The 25891-nt window shown below is 38.6% G+C and overlaps 1 protein-coding gene across 1 annotated transcript in view; it reads left to right on the plus strand.

Moving 5' to 3' along the window:
* LOC120568596 (netrin-G1-like) overlaps positions 1-25891 on the plus strand; it is a 77057-nt gene that overhangs the window by 23587 nt on the left and 27579 nt on the right. Inside the window, exons 3-4 of the mRNA XM_039816209.1 lie at positions 10208-10383; positions 10515-10739. Coding sequence (XP_039672143.1) covers positions 10208-10383; positions 10515-10739 — 401 coding nt within the window. The remainder of the gene's footprint in view (positions 1-10207; positions 10384-10514; positions 10740-25891) is intronic.

The following is a 25891-nucleotide window of genomic DNA, read 5'->3' on the forward strand; positions in this document are numbered from 1 at the left end:
TTGATGATATAACTACCCTAGTTTTTTGTATGTAAAAAAAATCTATCACTGTTAAACTTTCTTGAAATCAAGAAATTAATTCATTTTCAGATAGCAAGTGCTGCAGTATATGGAACTGCAAGAACACGTGTAATTGTTTTTAGAAAGGCCGATGAAAAAAAAAATACTCATGGATAAATGTCTTTAGACAGAACCAAGTTAGCTCTTTCTCACCGTTTCCAGTCTTTATGCCAAGCTAGGCTAAATACATCTAAGCTGCAGCTCTATACTTAACACACAGACATAACATTGATATTCTTATCTAACTCTTGGAAAGAAAGCAAATAAGCCTATTTCCCAAAATGTTGAACTACACCTTACAGCTGTTAATACGTGTACCACATTAACTTTGCACTGTATTCCCTCTAACATCCCCTAGATAAGGTCAAGCATCACACGGCAGAATTTTATGTTTTTGTAATTTTGTTTGCGAGAAATCATGAAATGAGTCGAAGAGGTAAGACTTGAAAGAGAGAAATAATGATGAGATGACAGGCAACTGTTGCGACCCACCACCCCTTAGGAAACCCAGCCATCATGTTGTCAGGCCATATCGATCTCTGAGGAAGAGTGAAAGACACTGTGCTGTAGAGAGGGAGAGGTAAGAATAAAAGTGCAGAAGGGAAAAATGTCCGTTTCCAAAAGTGGCTGATGCGATTTTATCATGCTTAGTGAAAGGGTTGACATTTCAGTAATGCTTTATTCGTCGCGTTGGCATTTCAAATTAATAAAAGCCTCTAATAACTATGCAGATTGAAAAGATGGAGGATGAGTTCACACACAATGAGCTAACACACTGATGAACAATGCAGCAATTTCACTCTTGCTGTCTCTCGTTTTTCCTTTCGCTCTCTCAATTTCATCCCAGTTTCTATCAATTTCTCTGCGATGACCCCTGCATCTCATTGTAAAAGGCTGAGAACTGAGTCTGTGTCCTCTGATTTTCTTCCTAATGAGAGAGCACTCAGAATCCCTCTGCGCTTTTTAAAGCTGCTTATATTAAACCAGCAAGAATCAAAATCAATAATGCAATGATTTTAGAATATCAGTGTATTGTTAGGGTGGAGGTATTCTGGGGTAACAAAAGTATTACACTTTGATTTTCATTTTGTTTTAAATTGTATCACACTATAAGGCCGAATAGGAGTGAAATAGAGTAGATCACGAAATGTGGGTTTGTGTAAACAATTCTGGGTTACATAGTAAATTGTTACTTACGTATGTGATAAATGACAATCAAGATTTGGACCACACAGAAGTCTGGTAGCTTAGCAAAGGACAGCTAACCTTGCAGTTATCAGTTTAGTCACTCGTGGAGACAATGGTCATTTTATACGGTGCTTTCGTCCGGGATTAAAATAGTTTGAAACACTGACACACAAATTTGGAGCGATGACCAATTGCAAATCATCTTAAAGGTGTTCAGCATTTTATAGTTACATTAACAACTTACATTTTCTTTCTTCACAACAAGAGTCATACGAGAGGATCAAGTATGGAGCTAGAGCTGGATGGGGTGATTACCTTAGTTTAGCTAAACACTAAAAGCGGGAAAACAGCTGGCATAGCTCTCGCTATATGCCTACCAACAGCTCTAAAGCTCACTAATTAACATGTATATATATGGTCATGCACAAACCATAATGTAAACAATAGTTCTTAAGGAAGTTAAATTGTTAGAAAACATTCTCAAAGACTGTGCAGTGTGATAAAACTTAAAACTTTACATTAGTTATACGTTTTATAACATGAATCTTGTCAAATGGGTTTTATCCAAAAATAAAGATTGCCCCTGAATGTGAGTGCCATGATCTATCTATACAGGATCAAAAGAGATGCTTGTAAAACTCATCTGATGTGTTTATTTTCAACACAAATATCTGCACTTGTTAAGTATTCCCTCTAAAGTATCTTGACAAGAGAGATATCAATTTTTACCACACAAGCAGGCAGTGTTTCATCCTAAAGCTAATTTGGAATACAGAGCACCGCAAAGAGAGGGAAAGATCCAGCAAAGAGAATTAAACACCCTCTCATTACAGCAATGTTAAAGCTTTTTATTAAATCCTGACATCAGAGGAAATCTAATCCCCACAAACAACCAAGCTCACACATGCAGAATCATGTAGCCACGCACACACTAATATATAGGAAGATACAGGAATGGTCATACATACAGATGAAAAAATACACACAAAACAACAAATACACATGTACAAATTACTTTGCTTCACTTCTCCATATGTGAAGCACATGCAAGCAAATGCACACACATGAAAGCCCCCCACCATCCCCCATGATAATAAATAAGGCTGTGTTAAATTTACCCCAGTGGGACTCTGCCACATGGGACAGATAATGAGGCCAGGTGTTAATTAATGTGGAGTGCGTTTCCCCTCGTCTACTGGCGCCCCGTGAATTCCAATCAAGGCTGGATCGCGGCGCAGTTTATTTGCCAAGCAGTGTACTTCAAAAGCCCAGACTGGCTGTACTGCAGTTCTCAAAGGGACTGCTTTGGCAAGGGCTATGTTCCAAAGGGCGGAGTGCTTGGCATGTGACAAATCGAAACATGAGCACCAGGAGAAGTTTGTGTTTTTGTTTTGATCAGACAATGGCACCGTTACAGCCATCATCTCTGCACCCTCTGATGTGCTGTTTACTGAACCACCTGATGCATATATTTTCATTGTGTTTGCTGTGTGCAGCCTCACAAATGACACTTGGAGGAACCTGATTTGTCATTTCAACTTTTACCTACAAATAAAAACCCTAGCAATATTGGTATTGCGATCTTTCTCTACAGGATCAACCTTTGACCCATACTAGAAAATAAAAGTCAAGATAAACTAATCTCTATAGCACCAACTTTGACCATTCGTCTTTATTAATGTGAAACATCAACATCATCACAGTTTACTGCCATTTATGAGCAGTTGAACAGTTTTTCCTTCTGTGATTATTTAAATTGTCCGAGGCCTAAAGAGCTTAATGTATCAAATATCTCACAAGAAAAGTCCTTCTTGTGACCCTTCAAAATTATCCTAGGACCCCTAGGTTGGCCATCACTGGATTACAATACTCAATAAAGTTTGGGCTAATTGATTATCAGTCTATACAAAAATGAATGTAAGCCAATGGTTGGCTGGAATAGTGCTTTTGTGCTGTACATGCATGATATCGAATGGGCATTATCTGTTGTCAGGTCTCACATTCATAACCCTCCAACCTGAGATGTGATTTGATGGTGCGCTCACAGGTCAGATGAGCAATCCTCCTGTCCTTCACTCTTCTGAAGGTCAGAAGAATGAAATGCCTGGATCTGTTGTGAGCCACTGCTGGCCCTGACTGCAGGTCATTAAAGCTCTATTGAGTTTCTGCCAAAGCTCTGACTCTCCCAATATCTCACCATGGCTCATCTGAGCTGTCTCTTCCGTCAGGGCTTATACCAAGCCCTGAAAGGATCAACACCCAGTCCCTATGTTTGCCGTACACTTGAGCATTCCCTCTTCAAAAAAAAAGAAAAACACCGAGATCTACCTTGATATCATCCTTTTTGGCTTGGCTTCTGTGTATCACCAACATATCATCCTCAGTTATATTGAAGTTCCATGTGAGTGCAGGGCAGAGAGCTTGCCCTTTTGCACTGATTGAACGTTGAGATTTTATTGTGGTCTTAAAATCGACACCTTGTGATTTTGCCAAGTGGTGCTTGAGCTCATATAATCGCCATTTTTGTTGATGTGGATCAACTTCCTAAACACTGAATCACAGACAAGTGATATCGCCAAGCTGTCATTTGTCAAATTCTGCTCCTCTGGTGAACCCCATGAATAAGGATGGGCATCAGGAGGTGTGATAGAGGGGGTTTGGGCCAGCGACAGGTCTGCAGGTGGCATGCGACAGGTTAGGAGGTGTAAGGCCGAGCGGGATGACGTGCTGATTAATCCAGCAACACCTCAGGCCCAGTGGGAGAGACTTCTCTCATAGCCACAGAGGCTCTGTAGCGAGTAAGTTACAGTAGAGGGCTCAATAACAAACCAGGAAAGTAGTAATAGTTCAAATCATACTTCTCATTTTCCAGAATTGTACTGTGTTAAAGTAATGTATTGTATTTTAATCTAAAAATTATTATAAGAGCATTACATTAGTAAGAACATGCAATGTATGCAAGGCTACAGAGTTGTGTATTCCTCGTCAGGTAAGAGAATAATAGAGGATAAAGAGGGAGAGAGGATGGATATACTTTCAATCATCTTCATTATTATCATCCTCAACTTCAGATTCCTAAAAACCACCTGTGCATTGGAAGGGCTCTGCTATTACTTTTAATCGTAAACAAGCATCTCACCTATCTATACAGTATTTATTGCATGTATTCATGCATATACAGTATTAATGTAGGTGTAATTATGTGTATGTGTTGTTTTTATGTAGGTGGGACAGTTGGTGGAAACTCGCAAATACAGAATTAATAAAAATTAAATGAGTATTTATTGGATTGACCTTCAATTTGAAGTTATAATTGCTGACAAACTGTGTTAAATATTATCATTATTATACCCTTCCAGTGATGTGGCTTCTGACTGAATTGCTTTTCAATTTATGTACTGAGAGAACTCTTTATATGCTGTGGGCTTCTGATTATACCCACAATAAATTTCCTCCAGGATGTTTGGTTACTGAGTTATTGATAGCACAATATTTATATTTTTCCTGAAAAGGGTTGCATCAGTCAAAAAAGTCAAGCCAAATTAATTTAAAAAGCATTTACTAAGTATAAAGTGTCTCAGGGTGATTTATTAAGAAACAAAGCAGTGAGCTCATATCAAACTTTAAAATGTCACAATGGTGAAATAACAAGCTCGGCTTAAAGGAGATGACTAGAGTAAAAAACTGCGGTGAATTCAATCTGTGATCTGAGCTTCAAGTCCAGAAATCTGTCAAGTAAACTGATTGGTTGGATTGCCTGCACCCATCCTTCAACTGGAGCTGTCGTTGGCCAGAGAATTTATCATTTATCACATCAACAAGAGGTTATGCTTTGTCAGTCTCATAAGCTATATGCCCCTCATTTGAACATCTTCCTCGCATCACATCATTGTGTCTGTGTTAATGTGTTAAGTGTTTGCATGGAGTTTTGTATAATGTGTGTATTTGCACTGCAATTGCATTGCATTTGTCTTGGATGTTTTCTGAGTGGGTCTTGTCAGTGTAGTCCATTTAGGAGAGAAAACATCAATTGCTGTACTTTTAGTACATATTTGTGTCAATATTTCAAAAGATATATTCTGTGCTGTGTTGTTTGATCTGTCACTGTTCATTGATTCCTATAATAGAAACTTTAAACTATGTATTGTTATTATTATATTCCATTGACAATGACATTTAAATGCACATTATTAGCTCAAGTCCCTGTCTCTCTCTCTCTCTCTTCCTTGTTCTCTTGCTCTCTTGCTGTGTGACACCCTGATATTGAATTGACCTTACAGGCTGCAGAGATCGGGACATAATTAGCTGCGACCAGCCACAGACTTGCTGCTCAGGCCTGCTGCACTAAGCCACTGCCCCCGGACAGATCATATAGCACTGATAGAAACCAGCTGGGTTCAGTTACACAGCAGCCATGGTGGCAATAGAGATGTCAGCAATACAAAGAAGAGACAGGCCATTAGAAGCCCTTGCAGTGCTGTATGTAATGTCAATAGGTGTGGACTAAGGAAGACTATCTGACTGCTATGACATGACCTCATAAGGGTCCTTTAAACTTACAAACCTAGAACAAATACGTATTAATATGTAACATTTTAAATATGCTGTATGAGATAACTAACATAATAACTGAATAAAGCAGCATTGCATAAGGATCATATACTTGTGCCGTACGGCATGTGATATGATATTCTACTATTAACTACCATTAACAATTATGATAGAATGTACGAGTAAGTGTATGTTTATCTGCAAGGGGCTTTCATCCAAACATCCAAACACACATTTATAATATTTCAAACGCATTAATGTATTTTCAATAATCTAATTACATCATCAAAATATAAAATTTTGATTAAAAGTGGCATTACGATAACCTTTAACTTCAATAGTAATCCATGCTAAATTATACTTTCATGGCAGTTATTCTTTTGTAATGTGGCGGGCAACGTTTTTCAATTGGTCGATATCTCATTTTGGTACAAAACTCTGGTTTCTTTTTAACTCTCTGCAGACTATATCCCTCTCCCACAGCCATGATCACAGGTAAAGGATCAAGCTGAGAGGGTTTATTGTTTTTCAATAGCTGCCCTGCGGCGGAGTACTTTAGCCTTGGGTCTTAAATGACCACAGAAGGTATTGATGTTCATAAGGTACTGTTTTTGTTGTTAAATAACCACAACAGGAAATCCAATGAAAGGTCCTGACCTTTGTCTAAGCTTCTATCATTCCAACTTCACTGGGCTGTATAAAGGCATTCCAGTATGGTGGGCCTTAATAGGAGAAAGTAAATACTTTACATGCACTTTTTGTTAGATTGGAAAAGTGCCTTCACATTATTGAGTGTTATTAATGATGGAAAGGGCTTTTATGAAAGGTTTGTCCACAGCCAGCTCCCATATGTGAACGGTTAGAAAGGCATTGAGAGAATGATGGATTGAATTTATATTTGCTTTCTACTAGTCTCTAAACATTTCTGCTGGCATGATGAAGCTAATTTATCTGCTTTTAAAGCAGTTTTTTCTATCTACTCTGCTTGTTACTGTTTAGTCAGGAAATAGTTTTTCTCATTAGCCACCAATGCTGCAGTCTGAGGGACAGATGTACTAACGCTTTTGCGGCCACTTCAGGCGTATTTGTTTCGCAACATGCGCATAAAAGCATGGCGAGGTATGTACAAACAGGCCGCACTGAGGTAAAAGCGCAGACTGCCTGTCGCAGGGACTGAAAATAGCAAATTGCGCTTTTTCGTGCATGCATATGTATTCATGGGAGGGTGAAGGGGAAAATGGGAGTTCCCCATAAAGAGATGGGAGGAGAAGCGTAAAGTGCGCCTAATTATCTATTCCATGGTGAAAGCGCGCCTCTATTTTGCGGTGAAAATTCTCTGCTTTTGTAAACCAGCCGTAAGCGGGTTTCCTCGCATATGCCTCCTGGTGAAATGGCAGCAGTAATCCGAGCAAGACGAAGATATAGGCCAAGGAGATGAGCTGAAAAGGTTTTTGCCACAAGGATCACACTTTTTAAGTTAACACGAAATCATTAAGCATTAAACATTAAGCAGCCATGCAATATTACAGTTACTGGAAGAAATCAAAGATGACATCGAATCTCCGACTCACCGTTCACATTCCATTCCAGCAGTTGTTAAACTCCTCGCTACATTACAAATATTGGTATTTGGTAAATACGACGTGAGCTGAAGATTCACAGCGTACGCTTTCTGCGGGTTGGCCATGGCGCTGATAAAGCTACATTCGCAAATGTACATACATCTGGCCCTGATTTCTTTATATCGTCTGTGACTAAGGCTCCCATTTCAGAAGATGCAGGCAGCCACCCCGCTGCTCCCCCGAACCTTACCGTGACAACAAATGAAAAAAATATAAGTGAAAATGTATGCTCTTCAACAGAGAAATCACTCTCTCTTACACGTCTGTGTTACTCTTCCTCCCTCCCTCTCCATGTACAATCAAGGTCTGAGCTCTGAGTAGACCTCCAAGGCTGTTCAAGCACAACTAGGGAATATAACGAGCCTCAGCACACATTATTGGCAAACAGTTGACTAACACAATTTATTTTCCCTGTGGTCAAACTCAAGCAACCAACATCCTCCCTATTACCCCTTAACTCTCTTTCTTTCAGATCACTGTCTCTCTTACTCTGTGTTTCTGCTTTCAGTATGGACTTTCAAGCTACATGTTGGCTTTGCATGTGTGGGTGTGCGAGGGCGTGAGAGAATACTTTCAGCAACTAAGATTTAAAAAAAAAAAAGGTTTACTTGTTATACATTCTCTCTCCCTCCCACTCTCTCTTATGCTCTCTGTCTTAGCAGCATAACCCTTATTACCCTCCTAATTGGATCATGCAACGCTTGAGTCAGCTGATCAGTCCTAGTGACCCACAATTCCTTAGTCTTGTTCTACCTCACCCCATAGTTATCGCTTCTACTGTGCTGAGGAGATGATAGCATGTCACAGTCCCAAAGGAAATAAAATGGACTGACAAGATATCTAAAACAGGGTAGTCATACAAAGGTCTTACTGTGAAGAAGATAAAATATTAAATACATTTTTTCTTTGGGCGAGATAAATTTAGGGTCCTTACTCAAAGACAAAATGCAGCCATTGGTCTTTTCAAATAAAATATAATGGCGTCTGCTTATCAGTATTCCTGCCAGTGATCCTCACTCAACAAAGTTGCAGTCTCCTATGAATGCACTGCAATACTGGAGAGATGAGCGAGTAATGTTGCAGATAGCACTGTTCTCACCTTTAGATAATTTTGCGTGTGCGAGTGTCAGATGATTGCTGATTATCGAACCACTTTACAGTTGATCTGAATCTCATCTGCACTTAACCTCATTGTTCCTGGAGCAGAGGTGAGAGGAATGTCAATTGAAGTGTGTCTTGTGCTTTCTGGCTCTGTTTCAGCTCTCTCTCGCTCTCTTTCCCTCTTTGCCATTCACTCACACATACACGCACACACACACACACACACACACACACACACACACACAGATACATACTGCATGTGCACACATAAGTAAACTCATTCAGAGCTCTCTATCCCTCTCACAAACAAACACAAACACATCAAGAGCTCCTCTTTCTCCCCAACTAACATGCTCACACAAACATCCAGACTCAGTGCATGTCTATGGTACAGAGCAGACACAGGCCCATGAAAAATGCATGTCCCTTTGCGTGTTTCATAAGAAACACTCATTGGGATTCCATTCCCATCTCTGCTGAAACACCACACAGGAATATCAATTACACTGGCAATTTGGGTGACAGTGTAGGCAGGAATGGCACTGAACGAGAATATGGTATCCACAGTGTCATGATAATGAGAGGGTCACTGTCTCCTGCAGCTCTAGGGCCAACATTGCTTGCGCAGATTATAAAATACACGTTTGCCTGAATGTGATAGTAGTGCTATTGAGTACGGTGTTTGAATCATGATTGGATGTTCAGCCGACAAGGCAGTGGAAAAGCAAATAACTTTTCGAGGGAAATTGGACCAACACCCGACCTGGGAGATGCTTTAGGGTTTGTAATGGTGAGAGTGGGACAAGTACACCGAGCTGCTTTATAACCAACAAGTGTTCCTAGCATTTCACTTTCACTCAAAATATTTTATGCAAAACTAAATACCTTTTTGATATTTTAATTGCTTAATTTCCCTTCCTTAAATTACAAAGCATAGTTTGTTCCTAGTTTTTTGCACAATGGTGTACTGATTAAAATTCCAGATATTTTCAGCATGGGCATGGATTTTTAGACTTAATTACTCCACAACTAGCAGCGAGGGCTGCTCTCTGTTACAATCCAAAGGAGTCAACAAGAATCTCAAGCAGTCTAACACAAAAATCTATTAAATCATGCCCTAAACCACTTGTCAGCTAATGAAACATACACTGGCTTTCAGGTATAATAACTGTAGGTGTAACATATTTGTTTTTGCATTTCTTTTGAAAAGACAGACATGAGTTTGCTAATATATAACAGCATACACATACTGTACAATCCACATATCTGAATGTTTCCTCCATTCATAAAACCAAAAGGAGAGTAAAAGAAAGTTTTTGCAATTTTTGTGATATTAAAAAAATCTAAATGTAATTTGTCTTTGGTTATTGATAACTTTTCATAAATAAATAAGCAGCACTCAATCACATCCCCAGAGTTCAACAGCATTAAGATGAAAAAAATTTACTCACTGGATTTCATATTTCTCTCTGTATTGTATAGGCTAGTGTCCCTGAATTTAAGCCCAGATACATTTTTTATCTTGGGCATTGCACTTTGAAAATATGATATCTTGTAACAACTCACTCAAATTAGTCTTCAAATTTCAAATATAACTATACAATACCTAAGAGTTGCACCATACATATTTTATACCCTGATTGCAATGTGTACTTACATGTGTGTATCTATTTGTTTCTTTATAGGAGAATCCTTATATGTGCAACAATGAATGTGATGCTACCACAGAGGAGCTGGCTCATCCTCCAGAGTTGATGTTTGACTTTGAGGGTCGCAATCCCACAACATTTTGGCAGTCCACTTCATGGAAGAAATACCCAAAGCCCCTCCAGGTTAACATCACGCTGTCGTGGAACAACAAGCAAACATCGACCATCTGACCGATCGACATCCTGAAAATTACCACTATCCCACCCGACTGCCTGGATGCCTTCACCATGGAACCCAGAACCATTCCACTACACTATTCCACTGACTGATGGAAATAACAGTACGTTTTGAGATAAAGGACCGCTTTGCCCTCTTTGCCGGGCCTCGGCTACACAACATGGCCTCACTTTACGGCCAACTGGATACCACCAAGAACCTAAGGGACTTCTTCACCATCACTGATCTGAGGATTAAGCTGCTGAAGCCAGCCACTGGAGCCACCATGGTGGATGAGAATAACCTGTCCAGATACTTCTACGCCATCTCTGACATCAAGGTGCAGGGCAGGTAAACCCATTTATATTTCCTACTGGTTTTTGCATTGAATAAAATCAAGTCTTGAAGTTTGGTTGCTTCAAAAGCTTAAGCTGTCTTTTACAGCAGCTTCAGTTTGCAGTTACTTTTTATACGTTTGTAACCTATTTGAAAGGTTTTGACTTTGCTGGTAAACAAACTAAAATGATGTTTGCATAGAGTGTTTTTCACCAAAAACCACTGTGTATCCTTAAGGTCTAAACAAACATGAGTTCAAATCCTTCCTCATGAAACATTTACAGAGCTGATATTTCAATCTTTTAAATCATGCATGGGTTACATCCATGTTTACCTGTTTGCATGCTTCTTCATCTTTGCTGGTGCATGCTGCACTTCTTTGCACAGTTGTTGACAAAACCTGAACACCTAAGTGGAGGTCTTTTTTTTTTTACAAAAAGAGCCTCAAATTTACTGTAAACTAAAATTGTCCTTTGTTACGGAAAAATACTTTTTTCAAATAGCTGGAATTATGTGATGAGGAACTGTTTCAATACTCCTGAGATTCCTGTAGTCCTCAGCATCAGATAAAGTCTACCAATATTGACGGATGTTATGGATGGATTTACAGAATTTATGGCATTATAATTATCACGGAATATCGGTATTAACTGGGGGTGGCCAACCTTGTGCTATTGAGTGCCAACCGTTTGCAGGTTTTCATTCCAAAAAAAGACACCGCACACTAATTAACACTACTCCAAGTAGCGAGGAAGAGCTCATTATTGAAATCACCTGCTGAGGTGATCGGCTAGAATGAAAACCTGAAGACAGGGGCTTCTCCGTGGTACATGGCACCACCTCTGGTATGAACCAACCTACCCTTTCTCTCTTTTGAGAAAAAGTTGCCTTCTCTTGGTGCTGTTCTAATGGTCCAGTTTTGACACAACAAAATCTGATGTGTTTTCCCATTTCCATAAAGGGACATCAAAAATGTTGCTGATTATGATTTTAGAAAGCACCATCAACTGACCAGAAAATTGAACTGCCACAGTCTAAACACAAATGGAATTGTATAAATGCATTTAGATAAGGATAATTCTCAAGCGAATCAGCAATTGTTTAAGGCCCAGAGTAAGTTCAACACAGCTCAAATTTCTGTTTTTAAAATTAGCCTGAATAAGGCAAAAAAGGAGCAGTCTGAGCAGATACTGAACTCTACTCCCCTAAATTACTTATTATAACCCTAACTCGACAAGGACAGAGGGCTGAGGTTGCCTCCTGTGAGGTGTGGTGAAGAGAAGAGTTTTAATACATGTCTCTTTGCATTTTTTATTGCAGACACACATTAAGATTCCAGAGACATCTCATAATCCCATAATATATGATTATTGGGTCAGGTAACTTTGGTTACATTTTCAGTTTAAATAACATATATGTTTTCTTTTGATTACTTCGACTTTTGATGAATATGTTTACATCACTACTAAACTTTGTATAATTACACAAAGTTTGTTATTGTAATTAATTAACTCTTTCAAGATGTATTACACCCACAAATATCACAATCCACAATTCAAACACACATTTCTGCAATATACAGTGGTCTCCTAAATCGCAAGCAGAAGTCAGCTGCTAAGGTTGTTAACAGAATCATATGTGATACAATGTTTAATAATGTTTTTTGTTAGTCTAATGGAACCAGTTCAGTTTAGCTTATTTACCTTCACACAATACAGGGGACATGGAGGACACAAGACAGCAGAGAAAAGCTATAAGAATACAATACATGAACATATAGAAATTGAAAGTGTTTTTATCTGTTTTATTTTTTGTCGGATGTAAAACAACTAGTCTGTGAAGCAAAATTTAGCTACAAGTCAAGTCTTTGTGCACAGGTATATTACCATTAGCTATAGAAACAGGCAGGTTTAACGGTCTCCCTGAAGACAAAAGACTTGATTTAGGTGAGACTGATAAAGTAGTTTTGAAGTTTTATTGCTCATTATGATGATTTAATGGCTCTTTTTAGAGAAATGTCCTTAATTTTTTAGTTCTTCTGGATGAATGATTATAAGAAACATGAACTGTGTTTTAGGAGGGGAACCTTTTGTGTGGCTAATTTTATTTCCATAGCCTGGTTAAGGAGACTTTTTTGCAATGTAAAGTTCAGTGTAAAGTTATGTTCACATAATAATAAACACATGAATAACTGTATGATTAATTGACACCACATGATACGTATATGGCTTCAGTTTCATTAAAGCTGCACTAAGTGTGGGCACCTGGGTAGCTTACCTGGTAGAGCGCGCGCCCATATATAGAGGTTTACTCCTCGACGAAAAAAAAAAACTGCACTAAGTGATTTTTGGGCACTTGGGGGCAGCAGTACAAACACGACATGTTTTAAATTTATAGCAAACAGCTGTATTCCACCAGACACGTAGCAAAATTAGCATCCATTTGGAGTCATGTTTCTAATTAATGTTAGTCAAATTTTCACTCTCCTTTTAGCTCTGGTCTGGTCAACTGAGGGGAAAATCCAACTTTCTAGCTGCTAATTGCAGATTTTATAGCTGGTAAATGAGGATGATGGAATCATGCATTTGCGGGCCAGAAAACCAAAAAAAAAAGAAAAACTGTATTAAAATGTTTGTAGAGCTGATGGGGACTGCAGAGGTGGGTGATTTCTGTTGGTTTGTTACTGCTCTTTCATATTACACATACTAATTTGATTAATTGTTGATATAAAAGATACATATTAGTGCAGCTTTAATTAAAGTATGTAATCTCTTTGAATTTGGGTACTCCTCCATCTCCACTTAAGGTAAAAGTTTTCCTAATTTTCCAATTTTAAAACCTTCCCTTATGTCATTAACGCAGCTTGCAATGTTGCAGCGTATAATATATTCATCAGTGAGTCATCAAAATGCCTCTGTGAATTTCAGGGAATGGAAACATTGTTGTTTCATGATGCATGGAAATGGCCCACATGGTAGCCATAAAGCCTCTACAGCTGCTCTCCAAATGGGACCTGTGTTGCTTGCTGCAGTTGGTTTATATGAGGATAACTTGGTTGATAATGACCCATCAGATGGGCCCTCGGTGAATTGAAACAGTTAGTCCCTAATTAGAATTCAGTCGACTTCAATGGCAGATTAGAACCATTAGCATGTTGGCTAATTGGTAGGAGACTAATCTTGTAATTAAGAGCATTTGCAGCTGATTAAATGGTAATCATCAGAGACACATTAGTGAAACGTGGAGACATTCAGAATTGCCAGGCCGTGGTTCCAAATATAGCATTGCCCTGTTTAATAATAAATAGGTTGATGGTTTAATCTATTCCTTTTTTGAGCAAGCTATTTTTGCTTCAATTTATGCTTCTAATAACACACATTTTAAGACATCTCTAGTATGTTTTAATAATATCTGACTGCTTTTTGCAAGTCACTGAACATGAGCTGTCATAACTGCAAAAAACATGACACAACACTTCATGATGTTTGATGTCTTTGATCACATGCCATGAACACATGCCATTCACTCATTCATTCATAATGGTGGCAAGTTATATTTGCTATTTAGCCATATCAGAGAGATACATATTGTGCAGTCAGACACACTCTTCCAATGTTCACACTCATACTGTAAACATGAATTGATGAGTTCTAAATTGCAAGGCTTGCTACCCAGCACAGCATCTCCCACAGATATCTTATTTTGCCATTCGTTAAAAAAAAAGTGGCAACGTTGGATGGGAGGAAAATAAGCTATTTTGCTCAATTTCCCATCCTGCCCCTGGGCATCAAATTCAATTTTCCCCCAAAAGTTTGCAGTGAGAAAGAAAAGAAAATAAACATGCGATTTTTGTCCAGAGGTGGATCAGTAACTCACTCGAAAGAGGGTGATGGAGACGGGTGGGGAGAGACTGATTAGAGTTCCCACCAGCCTCAGCAGCCTTCTGGCTACAACCAAATGTGAAAGCCTTATCACAGAATGACCATCCTGTCCGAGAATTCCCAGAATACTCCACAAACACTGATTAACTTTCAATCATATGCTGAATATTTGCAGTGTCAGGTAACCTGCGGATATGTTCATGAATGTCACAGCTCTGAATGGATGGAGACCGGCATGCTTTAGAAACATCAAATTATATTTCCACAATAATCTGTGAATGGTTTTGCCTCATTGTACACTTATATTTCATTTTATGAATATGTATATATTATATATTTCAGAAATGACAAAAGTAATATGAATTTGCCGAGTTTGTGTAAGGTTCATGAGAAGTTTTGCCAATATATATAAACTTTTGTCAGAAAAAAATAAATCATTTAATTTGGGGAAACTGTTGGAAGAAAAATCAATCATCATCAATCTGATTTACCTCTAGCTATAAGCAAAACACTTTTTGAGGATCATTTTGTAACTTATGAATGTTTTATATTTTAACTGTCCCTTTAAATATCAACATCAACCACTTGAACACAGAATTTTTATGCATTAATTTGTGCCTTTTCTGCTTCAGTTTATGGTAGAAATATCTAAGGAAAAACACAAAAGGGCACCATGTGACAATTTAAAATATAAGTATAATTGAATAAGGCTCTATTGCATTCAAATATTTATTGTCCTGTAGATAAACTTTTCTCATTTAGTCGTATCCCTGCTGAGTCAACACGCACGTAGACACAACTTCCTCTTACTTCCTCTTATGTCTCTTTAAGAATGAGGCTCATAACCTGCAGGCTCTTGGAAGCCTTTGAGAAAAACATAATTAAACTCCAGACTTAAGTGCCCAAGGCAGGTAGAAATCAAAGCAGGCACATCGATAAAAGTAAAAAACATTTCATGCAGAAATAAATCCTGGGAAGCTTTAGATGCCACGCATGACAAAATAAAAGAACCAGAGTAGATGTCTCCTTAAATAATCTAAGAATGGTTAAAGAACACAAGTTTATAAAACTGGCTTTACAAGGCTTAGAATCACATTGCACTTTAACAACTGTGTAAAAATCTTTCTGCACGGTGATCTTGTATGATAGAAAAGTTATGAGTAAAAGAAAAGATAGAAGGGGGATTATTATTATTATATTTTTTTTCCCACCTCTCCTGAGTAGGGAGTCGTGTGTGGCGGGGCAAGCCGTGCTATCGATCTCTGTTATTCCATATCGACGGAAAACAAAAACCTTGAACCGTGCAGGCTGTCCCACCTTTCACGTCTCCCTCGCCATCGTTCCTCACTTATTGATCAGATGTCTGCTGGTTAATTAAGACATAACCGCTACCGGCTGGCTGCGCGGTCAGAGCTGCACATCTGCAGGGCTGCAGTTGGGCCTGGGAATGAGAGGCAGCTAATCCATAAGTGCTAATATGCTATTTCTCTCAAAATATCCTGAATCTTTCCTGAGGTATACATGAGAGATAATCAAAGGCAATTTAGATACAAAAGAATAGTTTTAGATAAGATATGAAATATTTATGTATGAAATACTTTTACTCTGATACATTTTTTATGTGCTGCATCGTTACTCGTTACTGTTGTGAATTCCTTGCGCTACGGAGACTGTGTAGGTTACGGTGTGTGTAGTTACAGCTACGTTAGTTAAGGCTACGTTAGTTACGGCTACGTTAGTTACGGCTACGTTAGTTACGGCTACGTTAGTTACGTACGATAATTATATAAAAGAAATCCCCGAGATCGCCTCGCGTTTCTTTTCATTACGGCGATCGCCTGTTCAGAAGTCAGAGATGATGTTTTGTACTCTTTCTATTTAGCTATTGTTGCAGCAGATGAAGCTATTCCTGAGTTGTTTCAGTCTGCAGTGAGTACTGAATGTTAACCGTTTGACCCTGTGATGTGAAGCTGCTAGTTTATTTCAGTATTTGTTAATAAGTGATTAATAACCCACTGTTATATCAGATAATAGAAGTTATAACAGCTGTGACATTAATGTACCTTTTTGGGTTTATTTCAGAAACTTCCTTCATATCCAGCAATGTACAGCTTGTGACTGCCTGCAGGGGCTTAGCTCAAAATTCTGGGCCCTGTAGAAAGGCATTTTCTATGGGCCCCTCCCTGCATCCACAGCTATTAATTCTAGCATCTTTTTGGGCCCTCCTCACATGAGGGCCCTGGGTACTCAGTCCCCTTTTTTCCCCCCCAGTCCGATGCCCCTGACTGCCTGTAATGCACCGTCTTAATACCAAGTAAAAAGTTGAACTCCAACAATATGATATTCAAAAATTGACTGTTTTCTTTAATAACTACATAATACAATACTTGTACTTTTACTTTTAGTACTTGAGTAGTACATTTTAAAATAAACTACTTGCAATACTTAAGTACAAAAATGTTGAATACTTTAGTACTTCCACTTAAGTGGGGTGCTTAAAGAGCAATTCTACTTCTACTCAAGTCACTTTTTTGATAGAGCACTTGTACTTTTACTCAAGTATGGGTCTCTAATACTTTATACACCTCTGCAAAGATGGAATAGAAGTGAGATGCCTCACTCGGTAACTAAAACAGTGAGTTCAACACACAGGTTGAAAAGAGGAGTTGCAGCAATGTGCAGTACAACAAAAATATGGTGTTTTTTGAAACTGAAACCATGTAAACCTATTCTGATATAACCTAAATACAATTATGAACCTGAAAATGAGCATAATATGAGCACTTTAACCCCTGAGGATATCTACAATATGCCTTTCAACTGTCGAAAGTAAAGAAGTGTAATGATATTACACCATATGATGGACTGCATAATGTGCCAGGACATGTTCCTCCCTCATTTAAACTACTCACATTTAAATACCCTTCTATTCTGAAGAAATAGCCTTCCTTACTATGTTTGTGTGTCTCTCTCCCTCTTTCTCTCTAGAGCTTGCCACTTATAAATGGCAGGACAGGATACAGCATGAGGAAATAAATTGATATTTCGCCATAAAAGATGTTGTTGAGTAGTTTGATGAAATTTGTTTGAAATTTTTAGCTCAGTGGGTGAAAATGATTTCATATATTTTTTACTGTTGCAAATATGGCAGAGGGTCCACAGTTGCACAGCATGTAGCTGGGTTTTTAACCCAGCCATGTTTCATCTTTTTCCTCCCTTAGTATTTTCACATTCAAAAAGGTTTTTGAACCCAGATTCGCCCTCATCTTTGAGCAATTTCTGTGTCCCTTTTGGGATATTTGCTGCCTCAGATGGATGCTTTTTGTTTTGATGCCTGGTGAACACTGTGTCAAAGCCTGCTGTTTATGTGAATCAGCCATTGGCAAAGTTAAATTGTTGATCCACTATTGGCATTTTAAATCATTCCCTGACAGTTACCAGACTGACTTCATGGTTAGGTCGTGCAGAATAGTAAGCAGTACAAATTCTGAATTTCACAGACTTTTAAATAGCTAACGAGCAAGTCAGTAACGATTATCAAGGCAGTTTATGGAAATGTGGGGGTTTTAAAGGCAGAAGGAGTTTACATTTTACAAATACCAAGGGGGTAAACCAGCCTCCTCAAAGCGTACCTCCTATGGAGCCATTTTGTTGCTAACAAGCCATCACCCGCCGTTAGCATCCCATTGACTGCCATTCATTTTGGCGCCAATTTGACAGCGAATAACTTTACATCTGAAGCGTTTAAAGACTCTATTTGTCCATTGTTTATTTCTAAAGAAACACGACAATGTATAAAAGGCTCCATTACCTTGTATCTCACGTTATGGCTCCGTAGCAGGTGTTCTTGTAAAAATAGGCTAACGAATACATATACATAGCTGTGATATGTATCTTCTATAAAATACCGGAAGACTTACAACTTTCAGACTGGTTGCTCACTTCACATCTACGTCTTCAAGCTCAGTTGGAGGCTATGCAGTAACGCTCAGCCATCACCAGAGAAGTGCTTCTAATAGACTTCACTGGTCTCCCTGGAAATCTACGGCGTCACATTGTTTATTTAACTGTCTATGACAAATACGCACGTTCAATCTCAAAGCGATGTGCATCATTTTGCTACAGTTTCCTGGTTGAACGACAGATTTCCTCAGAACGGTATGAAACGGCTTTGAGATATGTTTTTTTTTCTCATTTGTTGGATGTGTCTCTTGTTTATTGGCTGTGTCACAGGTGATACCCAATCAGCAGAGACGTGTATGTGAAAAAAGGCAGAGTGTTTGCGCACAGAACAGGGTGTTCAACGCACCCCCGCTTCAGTTTAAAAAAAACTTGTTGCTACGTTTTGTCGGGGCTGAACGTGGCCCTGGTTGAAGTTGTGAACAGTTTTTAGAGCATTTAGTGCGATATGATTAATGGAAAATGTAATTGCACTGTTAAAACAGTAAATAATGTGAGAAAAAAAAATTAGATACAGTAATACAAATAATACAAACTTATTACAACTGCCATACAGTTATTAACTGCCATACAATACCGTTTTTACTTGTATTTTTTGAAATATGTTAGGTCCATATGTGTTTGTGTTATGTCTTGAATGTGAAAATTAACTGCTACCTCCTTTGTCAGCTCTAGCCACTGAAAAGAAATAAGCAGAGAAATCAGGCCAATTACAAAAGCTGGTCAGTCTGACATCATATTGCCTGAGCTCATTACTATTCATTAGCTCGCCCAGTTGGGCTGGGTAAAGGATTCTGACAGCCAGGCTCTCATTGGCTAGCTGTTAGCCAATCAGATTCAAACAGCTTAGCTTGTTGAATATTAATGAGAACTGGCAGAAATCGAGGTGAGTCTTCCTGTAGGCTTTCTATACCATGGCTTGAAACAAGGTAACCATTTTTTCCACAATTTTTTTTACAGAGTCCATGGTAGAACTTCAGACATTACCACAAAGTAATGAAATACGTGTGGCAGAGCACCTTTAAATTTTTTTAAATAAGACTAGTTGGGAAGACAGCCAGAGTAAACTGAGTTTTTAGTACTGGACTGGAATCTACCTTTAAATGGCTACATTGTAGTCTTGCCCTTCACATAACATATACCAGTATCAGCTAACACAAACTGCACACACCCACACATGCACACAAAAACTCACTGCCTGTTATCCAGCCTCTCACATATAGTATACACTCACACATACATGCCTCCAATCCTCCAAGCCCGTGCCCTGTGAACCATGACAGCTGTAGCCAGCTTGATTGACAGAGTTTGAAAGTCAGATTCCAAGTGCAGGTTCACATGACCCCCAGCGTTACTCTGCTACCTCCGTAAGGCTCTCTCTGGCTCTGGCAATGCCTTCTAACTTATCTTCCACCAGATGTCTGTCACATGCTGCGATGTTTTCTGCCAGTCATCTCCCAGTCTCCAGCGTTTAATTAGTGCTCATTAAGGCCCAGGCTTTCTTTGTAAATAATATATGGAGAGAAATTATATCAACATAAGCTGTCTCTGGTGGGCAGGAAGCCATGAATAGTAAAATCATCATCAACATGTCCTTTTGCTACACTTATTGTATGATCAAGCTTTACGAGCAGTGCTACTGACAAGGTTGCTGTGGCTTCATGAGTTCAAATGGTGTATACGTGTGTTTATGTGTGTGTCTGTGTGTGTGTACTTTCACCCTTTACACAGTAATAGGTAAGCACATGCAGTAAGCACCACTTGCATGCTTCTTCACACACACACACACACACTTTCTTCACGGCTTCCTCCTTGTCTCAGTGGCTTACATCACACATGAATGAGACGGACCTCCTAGAGCTTGGGTGGGTAGACATTACCATACGGTATGCCTACATCAATGCACAACCTCAATAATAGGCCCTGTCATTGAAATAAATCACAGTCTTTTAGTGGCAGTGGCCCAAGCCACGTGAATTTAAATTTAATTTTGCCTCGGCAGAAAATTGGAGTAGGGGGAATTAACTTGTGATCCATTCCTAATATTTCTCCAACAATTTGGGCAGCATTGGCGTAGCTACTTTATATTTGGATGGAGAACAATTTGCTTGAGATGTATAACATTACATCCCGAAGAATGACAAAATTGGCCACAGCACAGCGCGATGAAAACAAGCCTAATCGGACTCTTCAATTTCACGGTGACATAGCCTGGTGTAATGAGGTAACTCTGTGACTCCCTTCCTCTCCTCGAAAAAGAGTTCAATGCCATGCAGAATGCAAAAGGAGTCAATGTAAAGTAGCGCATCAAACTCATTATGTTGGATATGCCTTGTGCCTGCTCAAATTATTGTTGTTGATGTTAGGACCTTAAGTCTTTTCTTTCCTTATCTTCAGGGAAACTTTTATAAACATTTAACTGTGTTATCCTCCATATGTATTTTCAAATCACATTATGCAAGCTGTATTATTTCTTTGAATGTCCATTCATTTTGTTTATTCCAAAAGAGTAAACCAGATAAAAAAAAATTTTCTTTAAATACAAGAAAGTATCCAGTTTAGCACCTTTCAACAAATGGACCACAGGGTTTTAGAAATACTGAGGTCATGAGTCAAACTCCCTCCCACATTCATATTTCATTTATTCAGTTAATTGTTATATTGTATTTATCTGTAAATATTTATAATAAGGTCTAAATGCTGTTTCTAAACCATATCCAAACTTAAAAGTACAATATGTAATTTTCTGTCACTAGGGGTCTCTCAATCAAAGCAATGGATGGTAAACAAGGACTTTTGATGACGTTGGGAAGTTGCGTGGAATTCTGGGAATTGTAGTTTTTATTGTTAAACACCATTGCCGATTAGAATGCATCTGTTCACGGATGAGTTTAACATTACCCATTCAAGTTTTATTCAAGTTACGTTTAGTAATGTTTATTCATGTCATTCTAATAAAATAGCTACAGTTTCCCCAACATAATTGCATTTTTCTTGATTTGATTTATATTAGTAGCTGCCCAGTTAGTGAGCAAGCAAGCTAACATTAGCCAGCAGCTAAAACCACTATATGACAATATATTTCACATGTCAATGTCACCTTTTGGATGTTTTCAACACCGGGGTGAAAGGGCTTTGTTGTAACGTTATTCAACGACGCTGAGAGACGGGTGTGGGTGGGAATGGCTGGCATAATCTCCGGGGCAGCGAGGACGTCCGATAGCCGTTGTTGTGCAGAGGATGCACCTGCCCGGAATTATCTCTACCTTGACTTCTTTCGTAATCTTAACTAGTTGTTTTGGTGCCTAACCCACCTTTTGTTGGGTAAATTTAACTGTAAAAACAGCTAAACAAAGGGGGGAGAATTTTGGCAGAGAGGAGATTTTCGGCACGAACACTGGTAATGTTAACGGAGACGTAACGTACGGATGGCCGCTGTTCTGACTCGGATGCCTGGGTCTGATATGGTCCGTTTCCCGACGGTTCATTAAACTGCCGTTAGCGTGGAGTTAAGTGCTGGCCGGGCTTGGATTGCTGTAGCCTAATGATAGGGGCTGGCTGCTAGCTGGCTGGGGGCTGACTGTAGATGTGTCCCCCGGGGCTGTTGTCAGCTCTCATCCCGACAAGTCTCTTAGTGCCAGCGGAGTGAGGCAGACAGACCGGGTTGTGCTAGCTGGCTAAATTAGCATTAGATTAGTCTCATAGACATCTATCTATACAGCTAACGTTACTGGAGAACTTTCGTGGGTTAGCACAGTGCTGTTAACCGTGGCCAAAACAGTCATACTAAAAATAACTTTGAGCGTGTTGAACGGTGTTGTAACCTTATAATGTTACCCAACAAGCATTAGCAACTTGTCAACCAGCACATTGTAGTATCGTTAGGTCTCTGCTGTATTACTGTGTTGCAAAGTGGCATGTGTAGCCCACCTATCCCCAGTTTAGTCACTGGAGGGCCTTGAGTTTGTATCAGTTAACGTAATTCACAATAAAGAATACCTAAAGCAATGTCATACTATTTCTCTTTTACCTATTTACCTTTTAAATGTCTTGAGTTCCTTTAGCCACCTTAAATCATCTGTAATAACTATTATTAGACTTAGTTTACTTAACCCACTTAAAAGAATGCACTGAAATGGCTTTTAAAGAATAAGCATATGGCAATGAGATATAAGTAACACATACACTAACCTTTAGCACCTTAACTTGAAAACCTTTAGTAAAGGAAATGACCAAACATCACACTGTATTCACTTTTAGAGACAGTTAACGTCCAATATTTACTTTTGAAAATGACAAAATATATAAAATGAAATTACATCAGTTACAACAGTCTCCTTTAAACTGTTTTTCTCTTTCCCTTCAATAACTTGAGTTACAGCAAAAAATAATACACAATTACTGTATAATCACAATAATTATTCCCTTTAACTGTAAACACCAACCCAGTCTCACGGCAGTTCGTGATGGCATCACGAAAAGAAATCTATTAGATTGTGATACCATCACGATATTTTGAAGATTTTCGTGATGGGGTCAAGTTTTTTAAACTAATGTATTTCAATGGGAAGCATCTTTCGTGATCGCAGCACAATTCTTTCTGCCAGTTGGGCTGCAGCAGAGAAGCTGTAAACAGCTTTGCTATTATTGGTATTTTTAGCTCAATAACCGCTGTTTTAGTCAACATTTATTCACGACATCTTATCATGGTTTATATGTATTTCTTTTAATGTTATTATTTCAGTCTTATTGCCACGGAAGCTGGAATGCTTTGTTTATCTGTGAAAGATTGCTGCACGTTGTACATGAGAATTTATACAATAAGAACATTTACCAAGGTACACACACCTGTTTATTTTCCATGCATCGTTATTTAAAAACACAATTTTCTAATTTTACGGTTGATGAATGTTATAGCAAAGACCAAAGGGAAAAAAAACATGAGCATATTTATGTGTGGGACTTTGTTTGATTTAACATCACACTGCATTATTAGTTTTTTTAAATAAATGACTTTTTTGAAATAACATATGTATATAGCTTTGTTGGTATGTGTACATACACAACATGTGTTTTGGCATTTTTGGCACACTTCTACCTCAGCCTATACTACACACAGACAAAAGTACTTTTGCATATTCTGCTAAAATAGGGACCTGTGGAGCCATGCCAACAATCTCATTCAACCATTTCACAAACTGAGGAAAGGGTTGTGACATGAGTCAGAGGGTATCAGAGGTCATAAATGATGAACCAATCTAACAGCTCTGCTCCTATAGGCACCGTGGTGTTCATATGGACAACACCTTTGGCTGGAAGGCCCGTGTTCAAAGCGTGTGTTATCATTTAGAGCAGATACTCACGGTGAATCAGAGGGTTTACACAAGGTTGCATTACAGAGCTTTTTATTATGCCAGAAAGCATGGCAATATCTAAAGTCAGGGGGACTGTCATGAAGGGTTGTGTAGAGGAATAGAAACCAGTCTCTCCAGGCACGTACAGAGAATATGGTCTGATCCATCTTTATTCTCCATGCCATCATCTGGCAGAAGAAATAGGGTACCCCAATGTAAAGTAAAACTATAGCCCTAATTTTGACCTACCTCAATTATAACTTTAAATAATGTTGCTTGAGGCTGCAGGGATTTTGAAATAGCTTCATGATATAGGGTGGTGTGTTGCTCTTGTCACTGTTTATGAAAGATCAGCAATAGATTATTGCTATGTGATGTGCTTCAGTCTGTCTACATATCACTTTGTTCATGTTGATTTTTTATTGTAAGTATACTGTATGTCAGCTGTATGATAAAACAATATGTCAAGCGTTATGTGTGAAGCATTTGAACTCAATGCAAATATCCCTCTGGGGACAATAAAGTATCGCCTGCAAAGTTGTCTCCATATGTAAAAATTAAAACGTTGTCGTAGGACTATAGCAAACACATTGTTGGAAAGGTCTCAACCTTGACAGTAACATATGTCAGTCTGAAGAGGATACATTACTCCTGCTTTGAAATATTGACCACTGGACATTGAATCCACTACATGTTTGAAGGCTTGTCATTTAGCAACAGAAGTTTCTATACACATAAGACCAGCTGTTATAGAAAGCTCTGGACCTTAGCTGTCATGTAGATATGGTCTCCAAAGTTTACCCACTGTAAGCACTGTCAAATATGGTAATAAGCTATTTTCACCTGTTAAACGATTTGATTTTTAAAATCTGATGACACCAGTGTGTTCCCCATCCCAAAAAACCACTACACTACTCTACACTGCCAACTTCTACTTATGAGAAATATACCATTATATTTACAAACTACAACTCCCACTAGAGACGCGCCCCAGAACCTGTTATAAAGCTATTGTACTTGTAGTTCTTCCGGGGTGGGTGGCTGGATTTGTTCGACTCCTGTGTTTCTGCTGTCTGCCGTGAATGGGCTTCATTCCATTTCAGATTGCCGCCGCCGGCCGACCGGACAAACAGTACATGAGACAAATACATGAAACTGTATTTTATTATTATTGTTATCTTTATTGTTTAAATCCTCAAATACAACATTAGACAAAAACATCAATATTACGAATATTATGTATTTGTATCTTTCCTAACCGCCAAGCGGTAATTACTACATCACTTCCGGAGTCTTCAGCTGATTTTTGTAAACGTTATAACGGTGTATAACTTACTGGAACAAAACTGAGCAACGTGTTGTTGCTGGTGACAAAACCACTGATTAAATGTGTACATTGAAGCGATACTGGCATTAAAGACCCGCTGATCGCTGTCCAATTCTCTGATATGAATGCTCGCATTGCATTGTGGGATATCGGCTTTGAATGCGCCCAGCTCGGCTCATATCGTAGCCTACTGTTCTGTCTTATATACTGTAATATTTCACGGTAATAAGACCGAAATAATATTATTAAAAAAAAGAAATGCATAGCATGATAACATCTAAATAAATGTTGATAGATGTAGCATTATAGTTTAAAAAAAATATCAATAAAAAAAAGCAATCCATCTTCCATTAGAATAAGACCGAAATAATAACATTAAAAGATGATAAGATGTCGTGAATAAATGCTGATTAAAACAGCGGTTATTGAGCTAAAAATACCAATAATAGCAAAGCTATATATAGCTTCTCTGCTGCAGTCCAATTGGCAGAAAGAATCGTGCTGTGATCACGAAAGATGCTTCCCACTGAAATACATTAGTTTAAAAAAACGTTCTTTTCGTGATGCCATCACGAACTGCCGTGAGACTGGGTTGTAAACACACACCTTAAATCAGGTTACATTAAGTTCAAGTTCACACTAAAC

Source organism: Perca fluviatilis, chromosome 11, assembly GCF_010015445.1.
Source record: "Perca fluviatilis chromosome 11, GENO_Pfluv_1.0, whole genome shotgun sequence".
NCBI lineage: Eukaryota > Metazoa > Chordata > Actinopteri > Perciformes > Percidae > Perca > Perca fluviatilis.